Source organism: Natator depressus, chromosome 6 (assembly GCF_965152275.1).
Source record: "Natator depressus isolate rNatDep1 chromosome 6, rNatDep2.hap1, whole genome shotgun sequence".
Lineage (NCBI taxonomy): Eukaryota > Metazoa > Chordata > Testudines > Cheloniidae > Natator > Natator depressus.
Genome location: NC_134239.1, coordinates 63,093,205 through 63,115,788, shown reverse-complemented (window position 1 = coordinate 63,115,788; position 22,584 = coordinate 63,093,205). Strand labels below are relative to the sequence as shown.

The window sequence follows — 22,584 nt, the reverse complement described above, 5'->3', positions numbered from 1 at the left end:
TCCTCAGTATTTCACAAGATGTCAAGACAAAACATCTCTTCTGTCAGACAGAACTTGTGTAAACCAGCCTGTAAAGGTTTTAAGGAGCTTGCGGCCATAACACTAAAGAGAGTAATCTAATGTATGTCAAAATGTTATGATTCTTTCTAATGTTTTTCAATATGAAGTGCTGGAGCACTTCACAGGAACAAGCACAGTTTCATGTGGCTTATAAAAGTACAAAGAGGAACAGCACTGATTAAAAAGCATGTTTAATGGCTGTCTCATCAGCTCTAAGCCTCTGCAAGACAGAGGTGTTTGTGTTTTCACAGGGATTAACAATCTTTGTGACTGAGATAAGATTACCGGTAGGGCTAGCCTTAAAAATAGGAACTGTGAAGTTTGGGGGCCCTTGGTCATCTTATTAATTCCCTGCCTGATTTCCTCTCTCCATTCAGCAGCAGGCCTGAAGGGGATTAAATTATAGTACTTGCCTGCATAGCTACCCTCTCCGGTAGTGGGACTCAGGCTTTTTCCACAGGATCTTGAAGTGCTTTAAAACAAATCAGTCACAAAGTAGGAGAGATTATCCCCATTTTAAAAATAGGGAAACTAAGGCACAGAGTAGTGAAGTGACTCTCTGAAGGTCTCAATGAATCAAAGGTAAAGTAAGGAACAGAATCCAGGCCTCCCACCGAGTCCCCTGCCTTGTCCACTAGACTAAACTTCTTAGACCAAAGGAGGAAGGGTCCTGTCCGGGGAGGGCTGTGTGGCACCTTCCAACCTTTCATCCCCACAAATTGGAAGGCCACCCTTGCTCCAAAGTCTAATATAATTTAAGATGGCAATGATGAGCAAGATTGAAAGGACACGCTAAACCCACTGTTACACTTATGAATTAAAAAGTACTGTCCAGCAATCTGTGCTTGTTTTAAAGAGAATGAAAGGGAACACCAGCCTCTCCAGACCTAGCAGAAACCTACAGACCAAGTCAAGTCAAAGAATATCTCTAACTTTCCAAACAAACATTTCAAGACAGCAGCTAGTCAGCTGAGATTAAAGAAATCTAAGAGTTCCCTCCCTCCCTGCCTCCCTTTTCTTATACCGCTGTGCCTGCCAGAGAGGGCAGGGCTCTGCTCGTGGCCACAGCAACATGGTCATGACCTTTGCCCAAGTGAGATAGGGCATTTGTTTGATCGCTGTAAGAGGCAGCTTTTGGTCCTGTGGCTGGAATATATATTAATATCATAGAGTCTTTTGGTTTAGAAGGGTCCTTGAGTGGGTTATGCCATCACATCCCCCAACACCAAAGTAGGAGTGGCTTAATTTTTCCTAAACCTGGGATGTTTATTCTTAATCCTGAGCATCCCCACTGATGGCAATACAGAGCCTTCCTTTGCACCTCACAGAGTAAATAATTAGTAACAAATAAATTATCTGATGTATTTTACTTCCTCTTCTGTTCAAAGAATATCTGTGGAAACAGACGGCATTTTTTCTAATTTATTCTTTGTGCAAAACTATTAAAGTACATTTTTTTAAAATGTTGCTTACGCTACACATTGCTATTCAAGCTTTGCGGCAACTATGAGATAATGTGGTGTGGGGTACCTAGATAGATGGAAAGTGATTAGTGAATTGATATTGTTTCTGTTCCTTGAATGGATGTGCATTTCCCTTAAAAAACAGATTTCTGGGACAAACGCTCAAGGAAAATTAATTTAAAACTTGCTTCCACTAGGATTCAAACACGCAAGCCTACAATTCACTTTTTCCATGAGTGCACATGCTGGCATAACCCGATCATGTGAATGATTGCAAAAGCAAAATGAAAGGGCACAACCATGGCCACAGTGAATTTGTTTAAGTATCTGAATGCATATTCACAGAAAGTGTTTTGCAATTGTTGTTAAGCTCTACTTCTAATATTTGTTTAACCTGACACAGCTTAAATCTATTTCTTCTGGGTCTTTCCACTACTAACAAGGATATTTTGAGTTTGTCCTCATTGTAACACATTGGTATACTGAGGGCTAGCTCCTCAGGTAATGCTTTTGAGCCTGGTGACAGCTGAGAGCTGGTTTGGCCCTCACTGCAACTCAGAGCAGCCATGAAGCTGCTCTAAGTTACATCTGGTTGCAACAGCCCAAAAGGGGATTATTCTATAAACCAAGATTCACTGAAGTGCAGCAACGCTCTGAACATGCCCCAGCACAACCCCTATGTTGGGAGCTGCAAGAGGGTTGGTGTAGGGCCAGCTATGCTGGCTATACACCATTGGAGGATTCCTCTATGCATGGAATCTTCAGCAGGCCAATTAAACTAACTACATTTGCATTGTGTCTGAGGAGTGGTACAAAGCAGATTTAACAGAGCCCAGGATCTTGCTCACTTTATTTCTGCCTGTATCACCTCCTCACCAAAAGCCAAATTCAGCCCTTCTGAAATGCCACTGATTTAAACCAGTTACACCACTATTAATTCAGCCCTAAAGATCTCTACTGTTGTAGGAAAATATTACCTTTTCTTATGCAACCTTTTAGGACCCAACCCTGCAACTGCTCCAGGGTAGAAATGAGGTGGGGATTGGGCCTGATCCAACACATGATAATGGCCCAACAAATTCCTTTCTAATGCACAGTCAAACACAAAAGCAAAGAATAAAAGCCACTGTAGCATTTTGTTTCTTCCTAATAGCATATTTAGAATAGCGAAAGGTTCATTTCTGGATGTTTTTCTAAAAGATTATCCACACACCAAACAGTTTACAGAAACATGACTTTGACTTGGCTAACATAAGGTTTTAGATATATATAATCCAACAGAATTAGTTCCTTATGGGACTAATATTGTATTATGGATCCCTTCACAACTAGGTTACAAGCTCAAATCCAGCTCAAGTTGGTGATGAATGAAAGGAATGATGATCTTATGATAAGAACACGGTCATGAGTTCCAGATTATATTCCTGACTTTATGTGATGGGGTATAGAAACCCCACACTGGACAACAAGGGGTTAAGGAGCTGCTCTGGGCTCAACCAGCCCTGGTCCGCCACACCTGCAAGAGATGTACAGTCTGGAAGAGGAGTTAAAAGGGAGCAAAACAGCTCACTTGTGGGCAGACCAAGGAAGAGAAAAGAACCTCTGCCTTGTAGGTCCTGAGAAAAGCGCTAAGGGAAGGCAAGATCTTTCCCTCAACAACTGCCTGAAGGTCACTCTCTGAGGGAAGGGAAGACCTGTTTCTGTTATATCCAGAGAGGGAGGTATTCACCACCACAATTTACTAACCCAGTTTATTTGTGTTGATTCCCTGTGTTTTGTTTATGGACTACCCCTGAAGGGGAGAGACTTGAAACTGACCTGCACGGAGGGCCAAGGCATGGCAGAAGGCAGCCACCACCCCAGGAGGAAGACAGCTACCACACCACGCCCGGCTGCAAAGAGATGCCAAGCAGTGAGCCTCCCTTAACAGCCTCCTGGGACATACTGCAAACTTTGGACAATAGCGGGCTGGTAGAAAGTGGCCATGGGAGGACAGTCTTAAGGTGCTCCTGAGCGTCAGACCCTTGTGTCACCCTCACAGGGCCCTGGGCCGGATCTCAGTGGAGTGGGAAGGATCAGGCTCCCCTACCAAAAGCCCCCTCTGCATGTTGAAGGGCCTAAGCTCTGACCACTGTAAAATGGGAATGATAATTACTTGCATCACAGGGGTGTTGGTAGGCTAGTTCATGAATGTTTTTAAAGTCATTTGAGCTACTCAGTTGATAAGAGAAATAAAATTGCAAAGTATTATTATTATCTGCAGGTTGTTTGGTGGTAGTATCAACTGAGTTTGGAGGCTGTCTCAGTCCGATTCCTAGTGAATCAGTGTCCACAGTGCAAAAACCATCATGACAGCTGAGCCCCTTGCTGGCAGATAGGAAAAGTACTGAATGGGTCTGAACTCCACTTTCACTCACAGAGGTGGTCAGTATAGGTGAGGATTGAAGCATTTAGTGGGAGAATTTGTAGGAAAAACTTGCACCTCTGCTGCCTGTTTTTTCTTGTTCTGGGGATAAAGAGAGATCTTCAAATCCCACGACTATCACTCAGCACCTTTCACCAGCATGAATTCACCTAATTAAAAAAAATTCACATATAAAGGTCAACAAATCCCACCTCATTCAGGGCGCTCCAGGGCAAAAGTTCAAAACAATGGCACCAGAAAATTTAGACACACAACTAACTCCCATTACTATCCACAATAGCTGCATGAACACATTTAGCGTAATCATTACAAAAAATTATACCCATGCCATCTTCCAGAGTCCTGATTTTAGAATACCATCATCTTTGCTTGCATGAGCCACTAACACAATTTTTCATGTACAGGGAATCCAATACTATCTAACAATAGATGTATATTCAGCATTTTTTTCAGGACTTTTTGACATTAACCAAAGCCACAAATTACATTTAACAGAGAAAAACCAGTTATGAACCTGTTCTGTAACTGTTGTTCTTCAGACGCATTGCACATGTCCATTCCTCTCGGTGTCAGTGCGTTCCAACGGCTGTTGGAAACGTTTCCCCTCAACAGTACCCATTGGGCAGCACAAGTTTCCCCTGCTGCCACACATCATTGTGTGCATGTGACAGGTTTCAATCGGTCCACCGAGCCTCTAGGGGGCGATGGAGAGCTACTGTCCCACTGGCAGGCCTTAGTCACCCCTTTCGGTCACTGGGGAATTAGCGGAGAAAGTGTGCCGGCCAGAGTCCGTAGCGCGCCCCTCAGGCAGGGGAGCGCCGGCACGAGTCTGCGGCGTGCCCCCTCAGGCAGGGGAGCGCCGGCACGAGTCAGTGGCATTCGGGATTCTGCTACCCAAGGCGGGTTGGCCGGGATAGGGGAACGCAGGCCCACCCAACTCCACTGCTTTCCAGCCCAGGGCCCTGACAGTGGCGGGACGAGAGGGTCCCGCTGCTGGGTCAGCGGGGAACCATCCGCGCCACGCTGACCAAATACACCCACCACACTGTGCAGTTCTGCCCTTGGGCTACTTCCTACCCGGTCTCTCAAGCGGGCCTCTCCGGTCCCTCCAGCTTGTCCGGGTATTCAGCTGCTGGCAGCTCCAGCTCCCCCTCTGTGTCAGGCTCACGCTGGCCTGGGTTACAGCCTGGCCCCTCCAGGTCCTCCGGGTACTCGGCAGCTGGCAGTCCTGGTCGCCTCAGTCCTTCCTCCAGGTCAGGTTTCTCCTGGCCCAAGGCCTCCCCTGGGTCGGCAGCAGGGTCTGGAGGGAACAGCCAGCAGCCTGTGTCTGTCTCCCTCCCTGGTGCTGCCCTCACTTGGCAAAGGGCCCCGCCCTTTGTACTTCCTGTTCCACCCCTCCCCTTCCGGGGATTGGAGTATGCTTGGTCTGGCCCTGCCCACTCACGCTGAGAGGGTGGCTCTTTACTCTCTGGTTCGGAAGGAAGCCACCCTGGCTCCCTATAGTGCAGATATAAAGGGCAGAGCTGCCCCTAACCCTCTCAGCTCCTTCTTGTTGCAACTCCAATGAAGGGGTTAGGAGGATGGGTTGTGGAATGGATATATCCAACATATCTCAAAGAACAACTGTTACGGAACAGGCTAGCAACCACTTTTTCTTCTTCCCACTCTAGCATCATCTCTGGAGTCTTGAGCCACAGCATAGTGGGAGCAAACATGTGGACCAGGTTGCCACTCTACAACTATCTGCAATTGGAACTTGTGCCAGAAAGGGCACTGAGGCAGACTGAGACCTCGTTGAATGAGTGATGACTCTGTTGGATGGAGCAACGTTAGCCAAGTCATAGCTCATGCATATTCCAGATGTGATCCAGGAAGAAAGGCTCTAAGTGGAGACTGATTGACCTCTTACTCTGTCTGCAACTGCTACAAACAGCTGTGAGGATTTACGAAAGTGTCTGATTCTGTCCAGGTAAAATGCTGTGACCGGTGATCTGCTAGGGCACTCTAATTCTCGACTCTGGGAGCCACCGTTACCCAGCTCTGCTGTGAGAACCCCCACTCTTGGGCTGTTCATGCACAGCCTCTAGCATGTAAGCTGCTCCCAGATACATGAGTGAGCACTTTTGGCCAGCCACTGCTTGGATTGTACAACCAAATGACACTAGCCAATATCTCCGGTCCCAGACACAACCCTAGGAACCTCCGTCTTGCAGTGTCCAGTTATGCCTGCTCGACGCTGCAAGCTTATATCAGTTCAGCAATTTAACAAAGAAATTGATATGTACCCGGCTTGTTATCCCAAGGGGAGTCTCTGGCACGCTTCAAACCAAATGCATTGCTGCAGGTAGAATAAACAAATGAATTTATTAACTACAAAAGATAGGTTTTTTGTGATTATAAGTCAAAGCACAAGTCAGATTTGGTCAAATGAAATAAAACTAAAATGCATTCTAAGCTGATCTTAACACTTTCAGTGCCTTTACAAACTTAGATGCATCTCACTACAGGCTGGCTGGTTGCCGTTCAGCCAGGCTCTCCCCTTTGATCAGCGCTTCAGTCGCTTGGTGGTGGTGTCTGTAGATGGAGGTAGAAGAGAGAGAGAGCATGGCAAACGTCTCTCTTTTTTATCATGTCCTTTTTTTCCTCTTGGCTTTGCCCCCCCTCTTCAGAGTCAAGTGAGCATTACCTCATCGTAGTTCCAAACTGACCATGGGAAGGGAGGTGACTCACTGGAGAGTCCAACAGATGCTTTGTTGCTGCCTAGGCCAGTGTCTTTTGTTCCTGTGAGGCTGGGACGGGTTTGTCCCATACATGCCCTGATGAGGTGTGAACTGCCCCTGTGCTCCTGGAGAGTTTTTCCTGGGCCTCTGCTCCTGGAGAGTTTTTGCCTGGGCTTGTTTTAAGCCATGAGGACACATTTTCAGCCTCATAACTATATACATGAAATTACAACCTATAACATTACTATAACAACAATGCTCAGTACATCATGAGCCTTCCAAAGACACCCAACATGACAAACTTTGCATTGGATACCACACAATCATATTATAAGGATGAACATGGGGATGCAGGGTGCTTCCCCAAGGTACAGAGCGTCACAAATGCCGATGCTCTTCTGACATCAAACATACGCAAATGCTCTTCCTCCCTGGTCGTGTGTGCTTTGGGTAATATTCAGGCGAATAAATTGGCTGATTGATATGGAAAAAGGAAACCACCTTTGGGATGAACTTTGAATGAGGATGCAGGTAAACCTTGTCCTTAAAAAAGACTGTACATGGAGACCCTGACATTAATGCCCACAGCTCCCCTACTCTTCAGACCAAGGTAATGGCCACCAAAAATACCACCTTCATTGATAGATACAACAGCAAGCAGGTAGCCAACGGTTCAAACGGGGGATCCATAAGTCTTGACAATAGTAAGTTTAGATCCCACAGAGCAATGGGGTCTTGCATTTGAGGGTATAATTTGATTAAGCTCTTTAAAAATCGCATGGACATATCATTGGAAAAAACAGAGCAATTGTCAACTTTAGAATGGAATGCTGAAATAGCAGCCAGATGTATTTTGATGGAACTAACCACCAAATCTTTGTATTTCAGGAATAATAAGTAGTCCAGAAATGTTGAACTGAAGAACTGGTTGGTGATAGCCTTACTGCCAAGACCAGGTGGAAAAATGCCTCAGTTTAGCAAAGTAAGTTCTTGTAGAAGACTTTCTACTATTTAGTAGGATCTTTTGAACATCTTTTGAGCAAGCCTGCTCTTGCGTGTCTAGCCATGGAGCATTCATGCAGTTAACTGAAGGGATTGTAGGCTTGGGTGGGGGAGGCAACCATGATCCCGGGAGATTAGCTCTGAGTCTAGTGGAAATGAAATTGGGGTTTCACTGACAGCACCAGGAAAGTGGAGAACCAGTGCTGATGGGCCCACACTGGGCTACAAGTATGAACTCTAGCCTGGTTCTGTTTTCTCTTTAGCAATACCCCTTTGTATGTGTCATACAGGATGGAGAAATCTCCTGTGATCAGTGTGAGAACTGGTGTAAGAAAGTAGCTGATAAGACCCACCAGAAAGGTGCAACAAAGAAGAAGAGTGAAAACCACCTTACTTACTATATCCTCCCAAGTTGCAAATTTGACATCAGGTCAGCAATACTCTTTGAGGAACCCACTAGAGGAAAAACCTTGCTTACCACAGTAGAGTGGGGCCTCTGACACAACTGAACTCTAAATAGGGAACTTCTCTACAGTTGTCTGCAGCATGTAGTATGGGCCCAACTATTCTTGCAATAGCTAGTGTGACAAAGTTCCTCCTCTGCCTTGGTGGGTCCTGCACTTATTGGCGGATTTGCTTGCCTCAGAGATTCACGGCAGCCCTCAGTTTGGCCACTCTTACTAGCGCCTCAAACCTGCCGTCCACTCAGCTAACCTCATCAATGTCCAGCATGGGGGAAAACAGAGAACAATCCCCGCAGTCTCTGTGTCCCACCTAGTGGGTCGGGGACAGGGCAGATCCCTTTCCAATTTAGACCTTCCCTTCTGGTGTTTCTCACAGACCAGGTCAACTCCCCCTGTGTCCAATCAGGAGTTGGGGAGGATCGGGGGGAACCCAGGCCCACACTCTACACCGGGTTTCAGCCCAGGGCCCTGTGGATAGCAGCTGTCCACAATGTTCCCTGTATCAGCTGCGTGACAGCTGCAACTCCCTGCGCTACTTCCCCATTATGCCTTCCCCCCAGTACCTTCTTTATCCTCACTGCAGGAACATCCTCCTGAAGCCTGATCACGCTTGAACTCTTCACTCCTCCAACAGCACGCCTTCTCACTCCCTGCTCCTGGCACACCCCCCTACTAACTGATGGGAGGTCCTTTTTAAACCAAGTGTCCTGATTAGCCTGCCTGCCATAATTGAATCTAGAAAGTTCTTAATTGGCTCCAGGTGTCTTGATTAGCTTGCCTGTCTTAATTGGTTCTGGCAGGTTCTTGATTGCTCTAGGGCAGCCCCTGCTCTGGTCACTCAGGGAACAGAAAACTGTTCATCCAGTGGCCAATATATTTGCCTTCTACCAGACTCTGTATCCCATTGGTCTGGGTCTGTCACACTAGAAACTGCAGTTACCATACAAGGTGGTGATTGGCTTTGAATTCTTACTCGGAGTTACCTTTTCTTCTCACTGATAGATACACTGAGAAGTTAACTCTCTTATTATTGCATGAAAATGTGTAATTATTGCTTCAATTTCTATGGAAAATACAATACCCTGAAATTAGCACAGAAAGAAAATGCAGTATTATGAGAAAGGTGTTACAAGGCACGGCACATTTGTGTAGCATGAATGTAATATTGAGATCTGCAGTTTGAGTCACTGTACTTGAAGTATGATTAGTGTATAGTCCAGTGGACACAAATGAAAGGTTATCCTCTTTGATTTGTGGCAAGGTGTTTCTCTTTTGAATTGCTGGTAATTACAATCAATGAACAGGCGCATAGGATTTACCATATCAGATCAAGCCAGTGTCTAGTCAGTATCTTGCCTCTCACAGTGGCATCAGAGGAAGGGGGAAAACCCCCTAGTGCACATGGCTAATTATGCGTCAGAGCTACTACAGAGGAAAATACTATAGAACTGGACATTGAAAATTTCTTTGTGGCCCCTAGGAAACGTAGTCTTTTGGTTAACATGGGTGATCTTCCCCCTTAAATGATGAAAGTTACGTAGAAGTTTTAAAATGTTTTTGAACTCCAGCTATATTTTATGCTAAGCTTGATAACCCCAATCCCATGTGCCCCCGAATATCAACAGGAGACTGCAAGTGATAGTGGGGATTTGTGTCAGTATCAAGTTTCAGCTGTGATAAAATGGAGCTCCTACCTTCAGACAGGGACATGTCATCAGCTGGAGACACCAGGTCTGCCTGGATATCAAGGCCATTAGTCAGCCGTGTGGTAATCTGATTTGTCAAGATAACCTGCAAACAGGAGGAAAAAATAATTATTATAGCTACTGGAGGGCAGGTAGCAGCCCAGACGAGAACTAGAACATACAAAGACAGACAGACAACTCCACACTCTGACCTTCATCAAGTTCATTTCTCCTGGAAAATTTGGAGCTACTTGCAATAACTCGTCAAAGGGATATTGTAAAAAGTACAGCAAACTGAGGAGACTTTTGAAGTTAGTCAAAGACAAAATATTACCTACCCTGTATATCCATACTGCCTTTTTTCAAGAGAGACTGTAATGGGATCCTGCCCCAGAGAGCGCCCCCTGTGCATAGAAGTGGTGTTGCAGGGATCTTTCCACTCTAGCACCCCATATTGCATGTCATTCTGTGATCCAGCCAGGTCACCTTTCAAGTTCAGTCCCCTTTTGGGGTAACAAAAGCCCAACTGAAAATCCAAACAAATGATCCTTCTCCCCGTCTTGGGCTATGCTGAAATTCCCTGCTCTTCACCCTTACTCTTGAGCCCTGCAGAGTTCTTCTTTGCTCCTGCAGCTGAGCATTACCACCTAAGACTCTCCTCCTGGAAGCTCTTTTCCTCCTAGTAAGTATCCCTCTGCCACCCTATATATTTGCATGTGGCCTTCTGCACTCCCTAGTTCTGAGGGAGACCAGGAGCAGAAATGCTGAAGTACAGCACCATGAGAAAAGCTGTTGTCATCATATTTCCACATTGACCAGAGGTAGGCAGAACTCCAGATCTCACAAGGTAACCTGTTTTCACAAGGTTTCCTGCCATGTTTTACTGATTCAAGAGGTTTCAATAATAATAATACAACTTAGCACTTATCTAGTACTATACAAATATTAATTCCTCTTGCTGAGGGGATGAACCATTAGCAGTATAAATTCAAAGCTCAGTTATTTTTTCTAATGAGAGATAGAAACAAACTAGTACAAACACATAATGCCAACTATACAGTGAGACTGACTGGGTAAGTGTGGATCTATTGCAGTGTAATCATTTGGTGGCAATGTAAGTGATTACCATTTCCCCAGAATTACCAATGATAATTGATCCCCACTCTTGGAGACTGAGCAAAGCTATAGGCATGGGTCCAAGGGGCCAAATCTGCTAATAGTTGCACATGTAAGTAATCCGACTCCATGCATACTCCCACTGAAGTTATTGGACCAGAGCTTCAGCTCTACCTGACACAGTGAAGGAAGGCACAAAGGTGGCCTAAGTTGCACCCAGGTGCAATGGACCCCATGAGCCTCTTCTGGTAGCTGGGCATCACCACAGGGCAATGACACCACCACAACAACATGCTCCCTGTGCTGGGTACTAAAAGGTGGATTGGCAAAGAGCTGGCTCCTTACACTAGGGGAATTCCCAGAGAGCCAGTTACGTCAGCATGCTGACTGCTTTGTATCACCAGAATGGCATCCAGCAAAATGGCATAGAGGGAACTGTGGATCTTCTCCAATGGGAATAATCATGAAAGTAATGCCTGTGTGTTTGCAGGACTGGGTGTTAAAGCTGTGACAAAGTGGGGTTTTCCCCTTGTTATATTGTATGTAAGCATATGTGAGTCTTACTGTTTTGCATGAATACTATGTGTGCCTCACTTTCCTTGTGTACTGCACCAATGCCTAAGTGATGGGGATAAGGGTGTGTGACTTTTGCTGAGACCCTCAGGGACTGGTGAGGCTGCTCCAGCTCCCTGCATGTAAACTATGGACAGTGCCCTTCGTAACCTGAGAACCAGGAGCGGGATGCAAGCAGGTGACACTTTGCCCAAGTGAGACAAAGACCAGAGAAGGAGCAACGGGCGTGTCAGAGGCCAGGCAGAAGGGTTGAGTTCAGTCTGCTGGGGGGACTCAAGGATGGGGGGAGTCCAGGGCATCTGGCCTGGAGTTCCCCCAAGATGGACTTGGCTGAAAGTCACTGATTTCTGTGCTAACAAGTTCTGTTCTACACTGTGTTCCTGTCGGTTAAGAAACCTTCCATTTTACTGGCTGAGAGTCCTGGCTGACTGCGGAGTTGAGGTGCAGGGTCCTTTGGCTTCCCCAGGAGCCCCGCCCAGGCGGACTCGCTGGAGGAAGCGCATGGTGTGAAAAGGGATGCTGAATGCTCTGAGGTCAGACCCAGGAAGGCTAAAACTATGTAAGCTTCTTGCCCTGATGACAGTGTGAGGCATGCTACACCAGAGTCCAGACTGGCTTCATACATAGCAGGTCCAGCACGTTGGCCTGGTGCCTCCGTGACAGGCTCATCATGAAAGTTTATTACAAAAGAGAAACCCCAGAATTCAGGTTTTCAAGTAACAATCTGGTACACACCATTAATGTCACTATCATCACAAGAACCTCAGCACAGAGCATGTACCTCAGATACCAATAGAAAATAAGCTATTCAAGGGGGTGGAAAAGTCAGGCGCTTGGAAACCACTTTTGTGGTTATAATAGGACAAACCTCAATTCAAATGATAAGGTAGAGCCCAAGGCCAAGCCTGACAGAAGCTTATAGAAAACTCCAGGTAAACAAAGGCAGATGTAAAAGGAGGGGTAGAATAGAATTCACATCAACATTATACAGTTTGAAAGAGAAACTTCAATGATTAGTTGTAATATCTAAAATTAAATAAATATTTGCTATATGTATATATGCATTCTGGTGTGGTACGATGTTTTTATTGGCACAAGTTTGCACTGACCACATTACTCATAAGTGTCAAAGGCACCCATGAGTGATGCAGTCAACCCAACCCTGGGCCAAGATAAACAAAATATGATGGCAGAGTATAAAGTTTATGTCATACATCTGAGAGAAAAGCTACTGTATTTAAGATTTTTTTAAAAAACCCTAGAGGTACCATATTTCACATTCCTCCCCTTCCAGTGGACTCTACAGGCTTCAAACTGAGAGAAAACTCGAAATTGCATAACTGGACTCTGTACCTTTCAGGTTGGTCAGCTCTCCCCATGTCAGGGAACTTTGTGGCACTGGTCTGGATGGAGGATTGTAATGCTCTTCACCCTTCGCTTTATAAACCAGCCATACCTTATCTTCCATGGGAAGATTCTTATCTTCCATGGGACTAAAGCTCAGTTTATCTCTGAATAGATCATCACGGATCATTCCCTACTTAAACGTCTGTAAAGTGACAGTAAAAATGGCACACTTTTACTCAGCTACTCTGGCCCTGATTCAGGATGGCAACTAAGCATGTGCTCAAGTTCCATTGGCTTCAGTGGTAGTTGAGCAAGTGCTTAAGTAGTGCCCTGAGTAAGGATGCTTTTTGAAACTGGAGCCCCATGTGTATTCAGAAAGCTTATTTCTGTGAAAAAAATAAAGTGATGCTATTCTTTACTCCTCTTGGCCTAACAGAGCTGGAAGCGACATTCAAGCATAAATTAACACAATTGGTAATTAAGTACCAAATGTAGCGCCAAATTCTGCTTCAGTTACACTTGTGCAACCCCATTGCCTGCAATGTCTACCCTCAGTTATAGCTGCGTATCTCCAATGTCATCAACCGGTAATACAATTCTGGGTCCCCAGCCTCCCCAGTTTGAGCCTGATTTTCAAGATTGTTGAGTACCCTCAGCTCTTCTTGGCTTAAATTGGAATTTTGGGTACTCAGTAAAGGGTGGCAACCAGGCCCAAAGTGTCTCATGCTGGGCAGCAAAAAAAATGAAGACATTTCTGAAAATGTAGGGCTTCAAATATGGAATCATGAGTTTATTAGAGTTTTTTGCATTTCTAAAATAGGATTTTGGTACAGCAGAACATCCCATTTGTAAACAGCAGCAGCACATGAGGCCCCACATCTCCCGGGGTCCCTCAGCATACAGACACATTCAATTCACCAACCAGAATGCCACCCCCACTTTACTCTGGTGTCAGCAGGCCACAAGTATTATATTCCTTCAATGTCTTCATCACCAGCTTTAAAAGTGCACTTCATCTTCACCTCCTGATACATATAAATGGCTCACCAGCAGGTGCTGAGCCTCACAAACAGGTGCGTGAGGGAGTCACCACAGCCTGACAGGAAGGAGAGATTCAGATAGACAAAGGAAGGGTGGTGAGACATGGCCATGCGATTTCCCAGTAGGGTGTCACACTTACAGATAGGGAGGGACACACATAGTACTTCAGACAGGTCCCACAAAACCTAGTGCTGGCCTGACTTTAAGGTCCAATATCTCACAAATCACCAGGGATAAACATAAGGGCTGTATATACAGAGAAAGCTGGAAAGGTTAGGATATCCATCTTTCATCTCTTATATCTCTTGCCTGAAAGATGTCATCTCTAACTATGCAGTGCTTCCTAATAACATGCTGGAGCATTGATCCAGAACTGATTTAGTGGGGGGAAGTGCCTTCAATCAAGTCACCAAGCAACTTTCTGAAATTTTCCTTGGCGATCTCCCATCCAAGTATTGACCATATTTTACTCTGTTTAGTTCATGAGACTTGCCAGGATCCCAGCCCAAGTGAGTAAAGAAAGAGTCAGTCCCTTCTGTTGTGGGCTCTCCTAACACATAATGGACTTCAGACCATGCAGCCCTGGCTTCAGCTTAAGAGGCACAACTCAAATTACTAGTCCATTATCTTCCAACAGAGCTTTCAACGGTGAGAATTCTGTTATGCAACATTTTAACGCATGAGAGATCCTATTGTCTGGTATCAATTAACCCAACAAAGCTCTCTCTCATTCTTATTAGAGTAATCATTACAGAGCAAGGGAACAGGAAACACCACCTTCCCTCCTCCAGCCCCAGCTAACCCCAAACATCTGCAATAGGCAGTGGGCTGTGTTATAGTTTTCTGTTCCCTGTTCATGGTAAAATCAATATGAGGGGCTTACCCAGCCAATGACTGTACATGAATAGAAAACACCCTCTGCAACTAAACTAAAAAGGTCAGTTGGATAGGTCAGTGCTGTTAGAAACTTGTCTCACTTTCCCGCTGAGTTCAGTGAACCACTGCCCCTTAACCTTTGAGCATGGCCAATTTTGACCAGTACGGCTAACAGTTTAACAGTCCAGAGGCTGCAAAACATGATTAGATTGCAAATACTATTTAAAAGTTTATTTAGATCTATTCAAATGTCACAGCCATTTATTGGAAAAGTTTGAACTTCTTAATATCTTAAAATACTTTGCAATTAGTTTCTCCCATAAGAAAGCTAAGTATTAGTAGCAGCATATTAACGTTAGAGTCTAAGCTCCTTGGGGCATGATCCACATCTTCCTTCCTGCTCTTATCTGTAAAGCACTATGAACACTAAGGTGTTACAGAAATAACAATCCTCTATTACAGATAGGGAAACTGAGAGACAGAAAGGGCAAAATTTTCAATCTTGGGTGCCTAAAGTAAGGCATTTAAGAAATATTAAGGCTTCTAAATCATTTGCCTGCTTTTCAGAGGTGCTGCCACTGTAAACAGGAACATAGGGGATTAAGCCCCCCAAAATGTAGCCATAGCCTGGATGGATCTTACCTACCTGTAAGAGATACCTGAAGTGCACCTCTCTTTTTTATGCTTTGGCAACACTTATACAGCTCATCATGCCAACAGAATCTTCCCCAATTTAACTGACTTCAGCAGTGGCTGATGTTCTGGGAGCACGTCAGAAAAATCGGAAGACTTTTTTAGGTGCCTAAGCTCAGGCACCCAAGTTTGAAAATGCTTGCCTCAGAGAACAGCCTTTGTAAGTGTAAAGCCCCTGCAGAGCCTCAGAGTGAGTTGGCCTAGGAACTGAAATATGACTGCTTTTACATGGAAGAATAAGCAAGCAATTTTTTGTTTGGTTATTTATACAGTATAATTCCTCAAGTACTCCTCCTGCCCTCCCAAGGACCACACTGAAACTACTAAATCTGACTTTGTCATCCTTGTAAATGCAGTTAAGTAAATAAGTCATTCTCTGTAAACTTGTGGTCTCAGCCTCCTAGTTGGTTTATTGCAAAATTAAAGGGAGTTCAGCACAGAGCCATCAATCAGTAACCAGAAGAGGTATAAAGCCTTTTGGAATGTACTGAGAGGGGCAGAAAAACCATCTCATGAAATAGCTGTTTGTTAAGAGAACAGAGTAAAATTTGCCATTTGACATGCAGCATCATTTAGGAAAACTCTTATTAAAGGCTTCCTGTCGAGCTGGAAGAGCAAGCACAAAAACACAAACAAAAATCCAAAACGACTCTGTCCTTCATTAACGCATGTTCTTTGTGTTTTTTTACTGCACTCTGGCAGTGCAGTCAGAGATAAAGCGGTATAAGTGACAGTCAGTCTGCAAAGGTAGGATGCTGACTTAGCATGCTGGAGAAGGGGGACACAAGCTTTCTTTATCCCCAACATTTCAATGTTGTCCCTATCGAGCAGATCCGAGTTTAACATTCTCCATTCCTGTCACTAAAGAGGCACCTCTCCCTTGCCCTAGAGCAGACAGCTTTTAATATGCCGCATTCAAGTATAGTCAGTACTGTTTATAATGGACTTAAACAATGATGACCATTGTCTAGGTTCTGGTGGAGAATGTGCACAAAGCAGGAAAGGAAACAGCATAGTGCCAGATGGGAGCAGCACTGGGGTTACAAATGGAAAGATGGAGTGGTGACAACACTGAGGTGGGGCACAGTTCAAAGACTGATGAGAACTTCAGCCCTCCTGTGGGAACCTGTTACAGCTTTTTTTCACTGTGATGACGACTAGCCTCAGCCTCTGTACAAGGGGAGCAGTTGTATCCCAGCTAGCACAGGCAGTTGGAGAAACAGAACTCAGACGAGACACTGGATTAGCATTTCCTTCAGCTCCAGTCTCTCTTCAGGTAGAGTCAGGATTAGTAGCCACTTGCCATAGAGACTGTTGAAAAGTTGCCCATGACCTCAGAGAGACTTACTGTAAATCATCATATTAGCAGCCTTTCCAAAAAAACAAAAAAAAATCAGCACCTTCTGTGGAATGAAGGTGTAAGGGACATAGAAAGAGAGAAGTTGGAGTTGAAGTATCAGAACAACCAAGCAATACCAGAGTTTTCCTGAAAGAACTCAAGGGCTCAGAGTTGTGATGATGGCAAGTCATGCTGCCACAGGGGAACCCAGGTTTATGTGACCAACAGCCCCTCCCATTAGAAAGACTATGTGGGTGAGGTAATATATTTTATTGGACCAACTTCTGTTGGTGAAAGAAAGAAGTTTTTGAGCTTACACCGAGTTCGTCTTCTTCAGCCTCTACCCTTACGGTAGAGTTTAGATATCTCAGAGGAAGTGTGTTTGGGGCAGAACTGTTCTAGGGAATCAGGTCCAAATGCATGTGCACTTACAGAAATAGGGTTTTATGTCCTTCATATTCTCAGGAAATTTAAAATCTCTCCTGGATCATATGAATCAAATACACATGAAAAAGCAGATTTTTACCCTGTCCAAACCCAAAGCAACAAAAAGACTTTGTTTCACCACAACAGCTCAGTTCTCTTCTCCCAGGTGTCCATCTGGTCTCATATCTAATCTCTGGCCAGCCCCACTAGCTTATTGAGAGGGAGCTGGTTACCATACCCAAACAGTGTCACCACCAATCTTGAAATTCAAAGGACAATCCCAGTTTTTATGACTTGGTACTGAATTTTCATGAGATAACTTTGTATCTCTGCATCTTGACACTATACTACTGTGATGGCATAGTGCCCTGGTGCAATTATAGGAGCCACCATCTAAACATTACATAAAAAATAAAAAAATAAGAACAACCAGCCCAGGCAGATCATCAGCCAGAACTAGAGAACTAGACTGAAGGGCAACCCCTTGAAGTCAATGGATCTAATCACATATTCAAAATTAAGCATGTGCTTTAGTGCTTTGCTTAATCAAGGCCCAGGTTAGAAAGGGCTTTATACAGCAGTGCTTTTAAGTGCTGTATTGACAGTCAATGTAGATCACAGAGGGAAGTGACAGGGGTCCTTTGCTCCTGTCCTAAGGAGCAGACAAGCTGCCACGTTCTGCAACTGTTGCAGTTGCCAGATGAGTTTAAAGGAAAGTCTGATAAACAATGCATTACAGCAGTTTTACCTAGATGTGACAAAGGCATGAGGCACACATCTGAGGGAAGTGGGTGGATATTTTAGATGTGACAAACAATTGAAAACATTGAAAAAGCTGGGGCCTCCATGCTGAAAGCTGACAAGAGAGTAACCCTCAAATTTCAAAGCTGTCTCCCTAGAAATGGGTATAATTCCCTGAATTGCAGGCACCCACAAACCAACAAAAACCAACTCAATTGCTTCCTCTCCCCGTGAGCACCACCCATCTTGTCTGAGCTGAGTTTTATCTGTGTGTGTTTTCAGCTGTGTCTCATCAAGATAAAAAATGTTGATTAGACAGTCCAATAGTTGAGAAACAATGCATAATGAGTAACTTCTAAAGGAATTGTACTGACACAGTGGAAATCTAGCATTCAGGGCACTTTGCCCAAGGCTGCTGGGGGAAACTGATCTTATTAGACTTCTATGATGGAAGCTGAACTCCTACTTTGCTACCACCTCTCATCCACTCAAGTTCCTCTGCTCTTCTCCTTCAGCAGGGCAATTCATAGTGGCACAGGCTACTTAGAGCCACTGGACTTCATTGGGTATAAATAGGATAGGGAAGAAAACAAGGAACTTTTCAGAAACAAAACACCCAAATGGCCACTGTATATTAGCTCCAATTTATTCTGTTTTATACAGGAAAAGTACAGAGTTATGCAATTCCATTCCAAAAGACTGCTGGAGAGGCAGAGACTGGCTGCAAGTCTGTGCCAAGTGCTTAAAAATAATCACAAAAAATTAATAAAAGTTCCACAGGAAGAAAAAAACAAAACAAAACACAGAAATGTGTGGTTGTCAGGCAGCTACATGTCTTCAAGCTGAAACAACTACCACCCAGAGATAGCCCAAGGTCTTTTGCCTTTCCTCTTCTCTGAACAAGGAACGCAGCCAACACAAATGTAACCTTCCAAATCTAGGCTCTGGCACCCCTTCATTGTGCTTCTCAAAAAGATCTATGTGCCTGGACAGGTGTCACATCCAACACGCCGTGCTTCTGCAGCCTGTACAGACCTGTTTGCAGACATGCGCAAGACATTCCCCCAAGGGCCAGGGTGGCTCAGGTTGCCAACCTGCTTTTACACCCTGCCAGTCTCCCAGAGCTCTGGGTTAGTTTGAACAGGCCTTCCCTCCCCTCTAGAAACCTCTGCAGAAGGACACAGCTTTCTGAATGGAGCTCTTTCCTTTGCATTTTTGGGACTACAATAAGGCAACTGATATTGGCCAGGCTGGAGTAGCAGTAGGCAGTCTACTTGTTGGTGGCTGCTTTCACACTTTTTCCTCAAATACTTAATTAGCTTCTATCATGAGCCTCTGGCTTATTGCAAAGCTGATACACAGTGTACTGGCATTCTTATTTGACTCTGAGAAGTGCGTGGGAAAGACACTTCCTATCATAATACACACACAGGATCAGAGAGGTAGAGCACAGATGGTATGGCCCAGAATTAGAATGGCTTGATTCACCTCTGTACCTCCCAGATTCTGGGCTACTCTGGGGAACAATAAGGTCTCTGGTATAAGTCAGAGCAGCCTTTGGGGTACTCTGATTTACGGCAGCTTTACTCAACTGCCTATCGACAACTTCTCCTTATGCCCCATTGTCCCTCAGCATTCTCCTACGCCAGGGAATGCCAGGGGGACAGTGTACAATTATATACACTGGACTTAGCCGCCCCTGTGCTGTGGGCATCCTCCTCGTAGACAACCCACACCCATTTACAGTCAGTGTTTGCTACTGGAGCAGTGTAAAGAAGGTGCCCAAATCTGGCCCAGGGACTAGTTTTGAGAAGCGTAACCTTGTACGGTACATGTGAGCACACTCATCAGGTCAGCTTTGGGGTAGGAAACTTGGAAGAGGAGTGGGCAGGGCTAGCACAGTCTCATCTTCTGGCAGGATGTCACACGGTGCATGTGCAGGTTCCAAAATTCACAAACCGCATACAATCTATTGTACAATATGGGGGAAGTGATAGATGAACAGCTGACTAGCAACTCTCCCTGCTTGGATTCAGACTTAGACAATTAAATGAATCTCATGACAAAGTATGCACCACCCCATACTCCCAATAAAGCTTCTACTACCATTCAATCCCTCTTTTTGTGTCCTGAGTCTGCTGGGTTGGGGTTCTCCAAGTTTCTGTGATAGGCAGCAGAACTCAGATAACTGTAGGGATATTTGTTCTCCCCTACCCAGTACTGCTCTCTGCTCCTCCAAGCTGAAGTGGGCACCAACTGTAATATCAATAAATACTTCATTGTTCTTCAAAAGTTCACATTGTTTTACGATTAATGTGTCCTCATAGCCTCCCTAAAGTACAGTAGTTAAGTTCTATTTAGTCTACAAATGATGTTACGGATTCCAGGGTGCTTTTCATAATAGGGGCTTTCCATAATGTCCTTGATGGAGGTTTCTCCTCCCTCTCCCACTATGCTACAGTACTTGCTGCCCTGCATTGAAAAGTGAACGCATTTCAGGGGTGAGAGAATGGAGTTCTGTATGTATATACAGTGGTTACCCATAAAAACTTGCCAGTTGCCCTAAACAGCTAAGTAACATGACTTCAACATTTGTAGTATTCCCTACATTAAATATAGGGAAGAATAGGGAATTCTGCAAAACCCCTCTCTATTTATTTAAGGTAAGATTACCACATCTGTCTAGCCTTTTGGGAATCCATTGGGGTGAAAGGCACTGTATAAAAGTATGATTATCCCATCAAAACACCAATGATTTCCACAAAACGCAAAGAAAGTTATTAACGAAATAAGAGCTGTACAAGTGAATACAGCATCAGTCAGTACAATCAGGCCCATCTGGAGAAACAGTGTCTCTCTCTGGTAACCCCAAAGTGTTGCAAACACTTCAGCCACCATCAGCTGGAAAGGATGGAGGGTTTAACTCATTCAGTAATAATTAGTTGTTGAATAAACATATTCTACCCAAAACCACTGTCAGTTTTGCCTCTCTCTATTCTCATGCTCAGAAATACACATGGAAGGAAATGAGAAGGAATAGCAGTCAATCATTTGTATTGTGTATATGCCATATGTGTGTACCACCCTAGTAACTGGCCTAGTGAATGGGGGAAAGCAATAGACATGATAAGTCTTTTGACATACTTTCACATACCATTCTCATGAGCACCTAGTGGGGCCCTGCAGGAGTCAGTCTTGGGTCAGACCCTAGCCAATATTTTTATTAATGATTTGGATAATGCAGTGGAGAGTATGCTTATAAAATTTCTGGATGATACCAAGCTAGTGGGAAGCGGGGCTGCAAGCACTCTGGACGACAGGATTAGAATGCAAAACAACCTTGACAAATTGGATAATTGGTTTGAAATCAACAAGCTGAAATTCAATAAAGACAACTATAAAGCACTACATTTAGGAAGGAAAAATAAAATGCACAACTACAAAATGGGGAATACTGGCAATATTGTTGAAAAGGATCTGGGGATTATAGTGGATCACAAATTGAATCAGACTCAATAATCTGATGCAGTTGCAAAAAAGGAAAATATCATTCTCAGATGTATTAATAGGATGTCTTAGATAAGACATGAGAGATAATTGTCCTGCTCTGTTCGTCACTGGTGAGGCCTCAGCTCTTGTACTGTGTTCATTTCTGGATGCCACACTTGAGGAAAGATGTGGATACATTGGAGAGAGTCCAGAGGAGAGCAACAAAAATGAATCATAGAATCATAGAATAACAGAGTTGGAAGGGACCTCTGGAGGCCATCTAGTCCAACCCCCTGCCCAGAGCAGGACCAATCCCAACTAAATCATCCCAGCCAGGGCTTTGTCAAGCCTGACCTTAAAAACTTCTAAGGAAGGGGATTCCACCACCTCCCTAGGTAACGCATTCCAGTGTTTCACCACCCTCCTAGTGAAAAAGTTTTTCCTAATATCCAACCTAAACCTCCCCCATTGCAACTTGAGACCATTACTACTTGTCCTGTCATCTGCTATCACTGAGAATAGTCTAGATCCATCCTCTTTGGATCCACCTTTCAGGTAGTTAAAAGCAGCTATCAAATCCCCCCTCATTCTTCTCTTCCGTAGACTAAACAATCCCAGTTCCCTCAGCCTCTCCTCATAAGTCATGTGTTCCAGTCCCCTAATCATTTTTGTTGCCCTTCGCTGGACTCTTTCCAATTTTTCCACATCCTTCTTGTAGTGTGGGGCCCAAAACTGGACACAGTACTCCAGATGAGGCCTCAACAATGTCGAATAGAGGGGAACGATCACATCCCTCGATCTGCTGACAATGCCCCTACTTATACACCCCAAAATGCCATTGGCCTTCTTGGCAACAAGGGCACACTGTCGACTCATATCCAGCTTCTTGTCCACTGTCACCCCTAGGTCCTTCTCTGCAGAACTGCTGCCTAGCCATTCGGTCCCTAGTCTGTAGCGGTGCATTGGATTCCTCCATCCTAACTGCAGGACTCTGCACTTGTCCTTGTTGAACCTTATCAGATTTCTTTTGGTCCAATCCTCCAATTTGTCTAGGTCCTTCTGTATCCTATCCCTACCCTCCAGCGTATCTATCATTCCTCCCAGTTTAGTGTCATCCGCAAACT

General features: G+C 44.6%; 1 protein-coding gene across 3 annotated transcripts in view; it reads right to left on the bottom strand.

Moving 5' to 3' along the window:
* The window catches only part of RAD51B (RAD51 paralog B), a 591,188-nt gene that overhangs the window by 294,774 nt on the left and 273,830 nt on the right, over nt 1-22,584 (bottom strand). For all 3 annotated transcript variants that reach the window (XM_074955518.1, XM_074955519.1, XM_074955521.1), the window contains exon 8: nt 9,829-9,925. In XM_074955518.1, the coding sequence (XP_074811619.1) occupies nt 9,829-9,925 (97 nt within the window). The remainder of the gene's footprint in view (nt 1-9,828; nt 9,926-22,584) is intronic.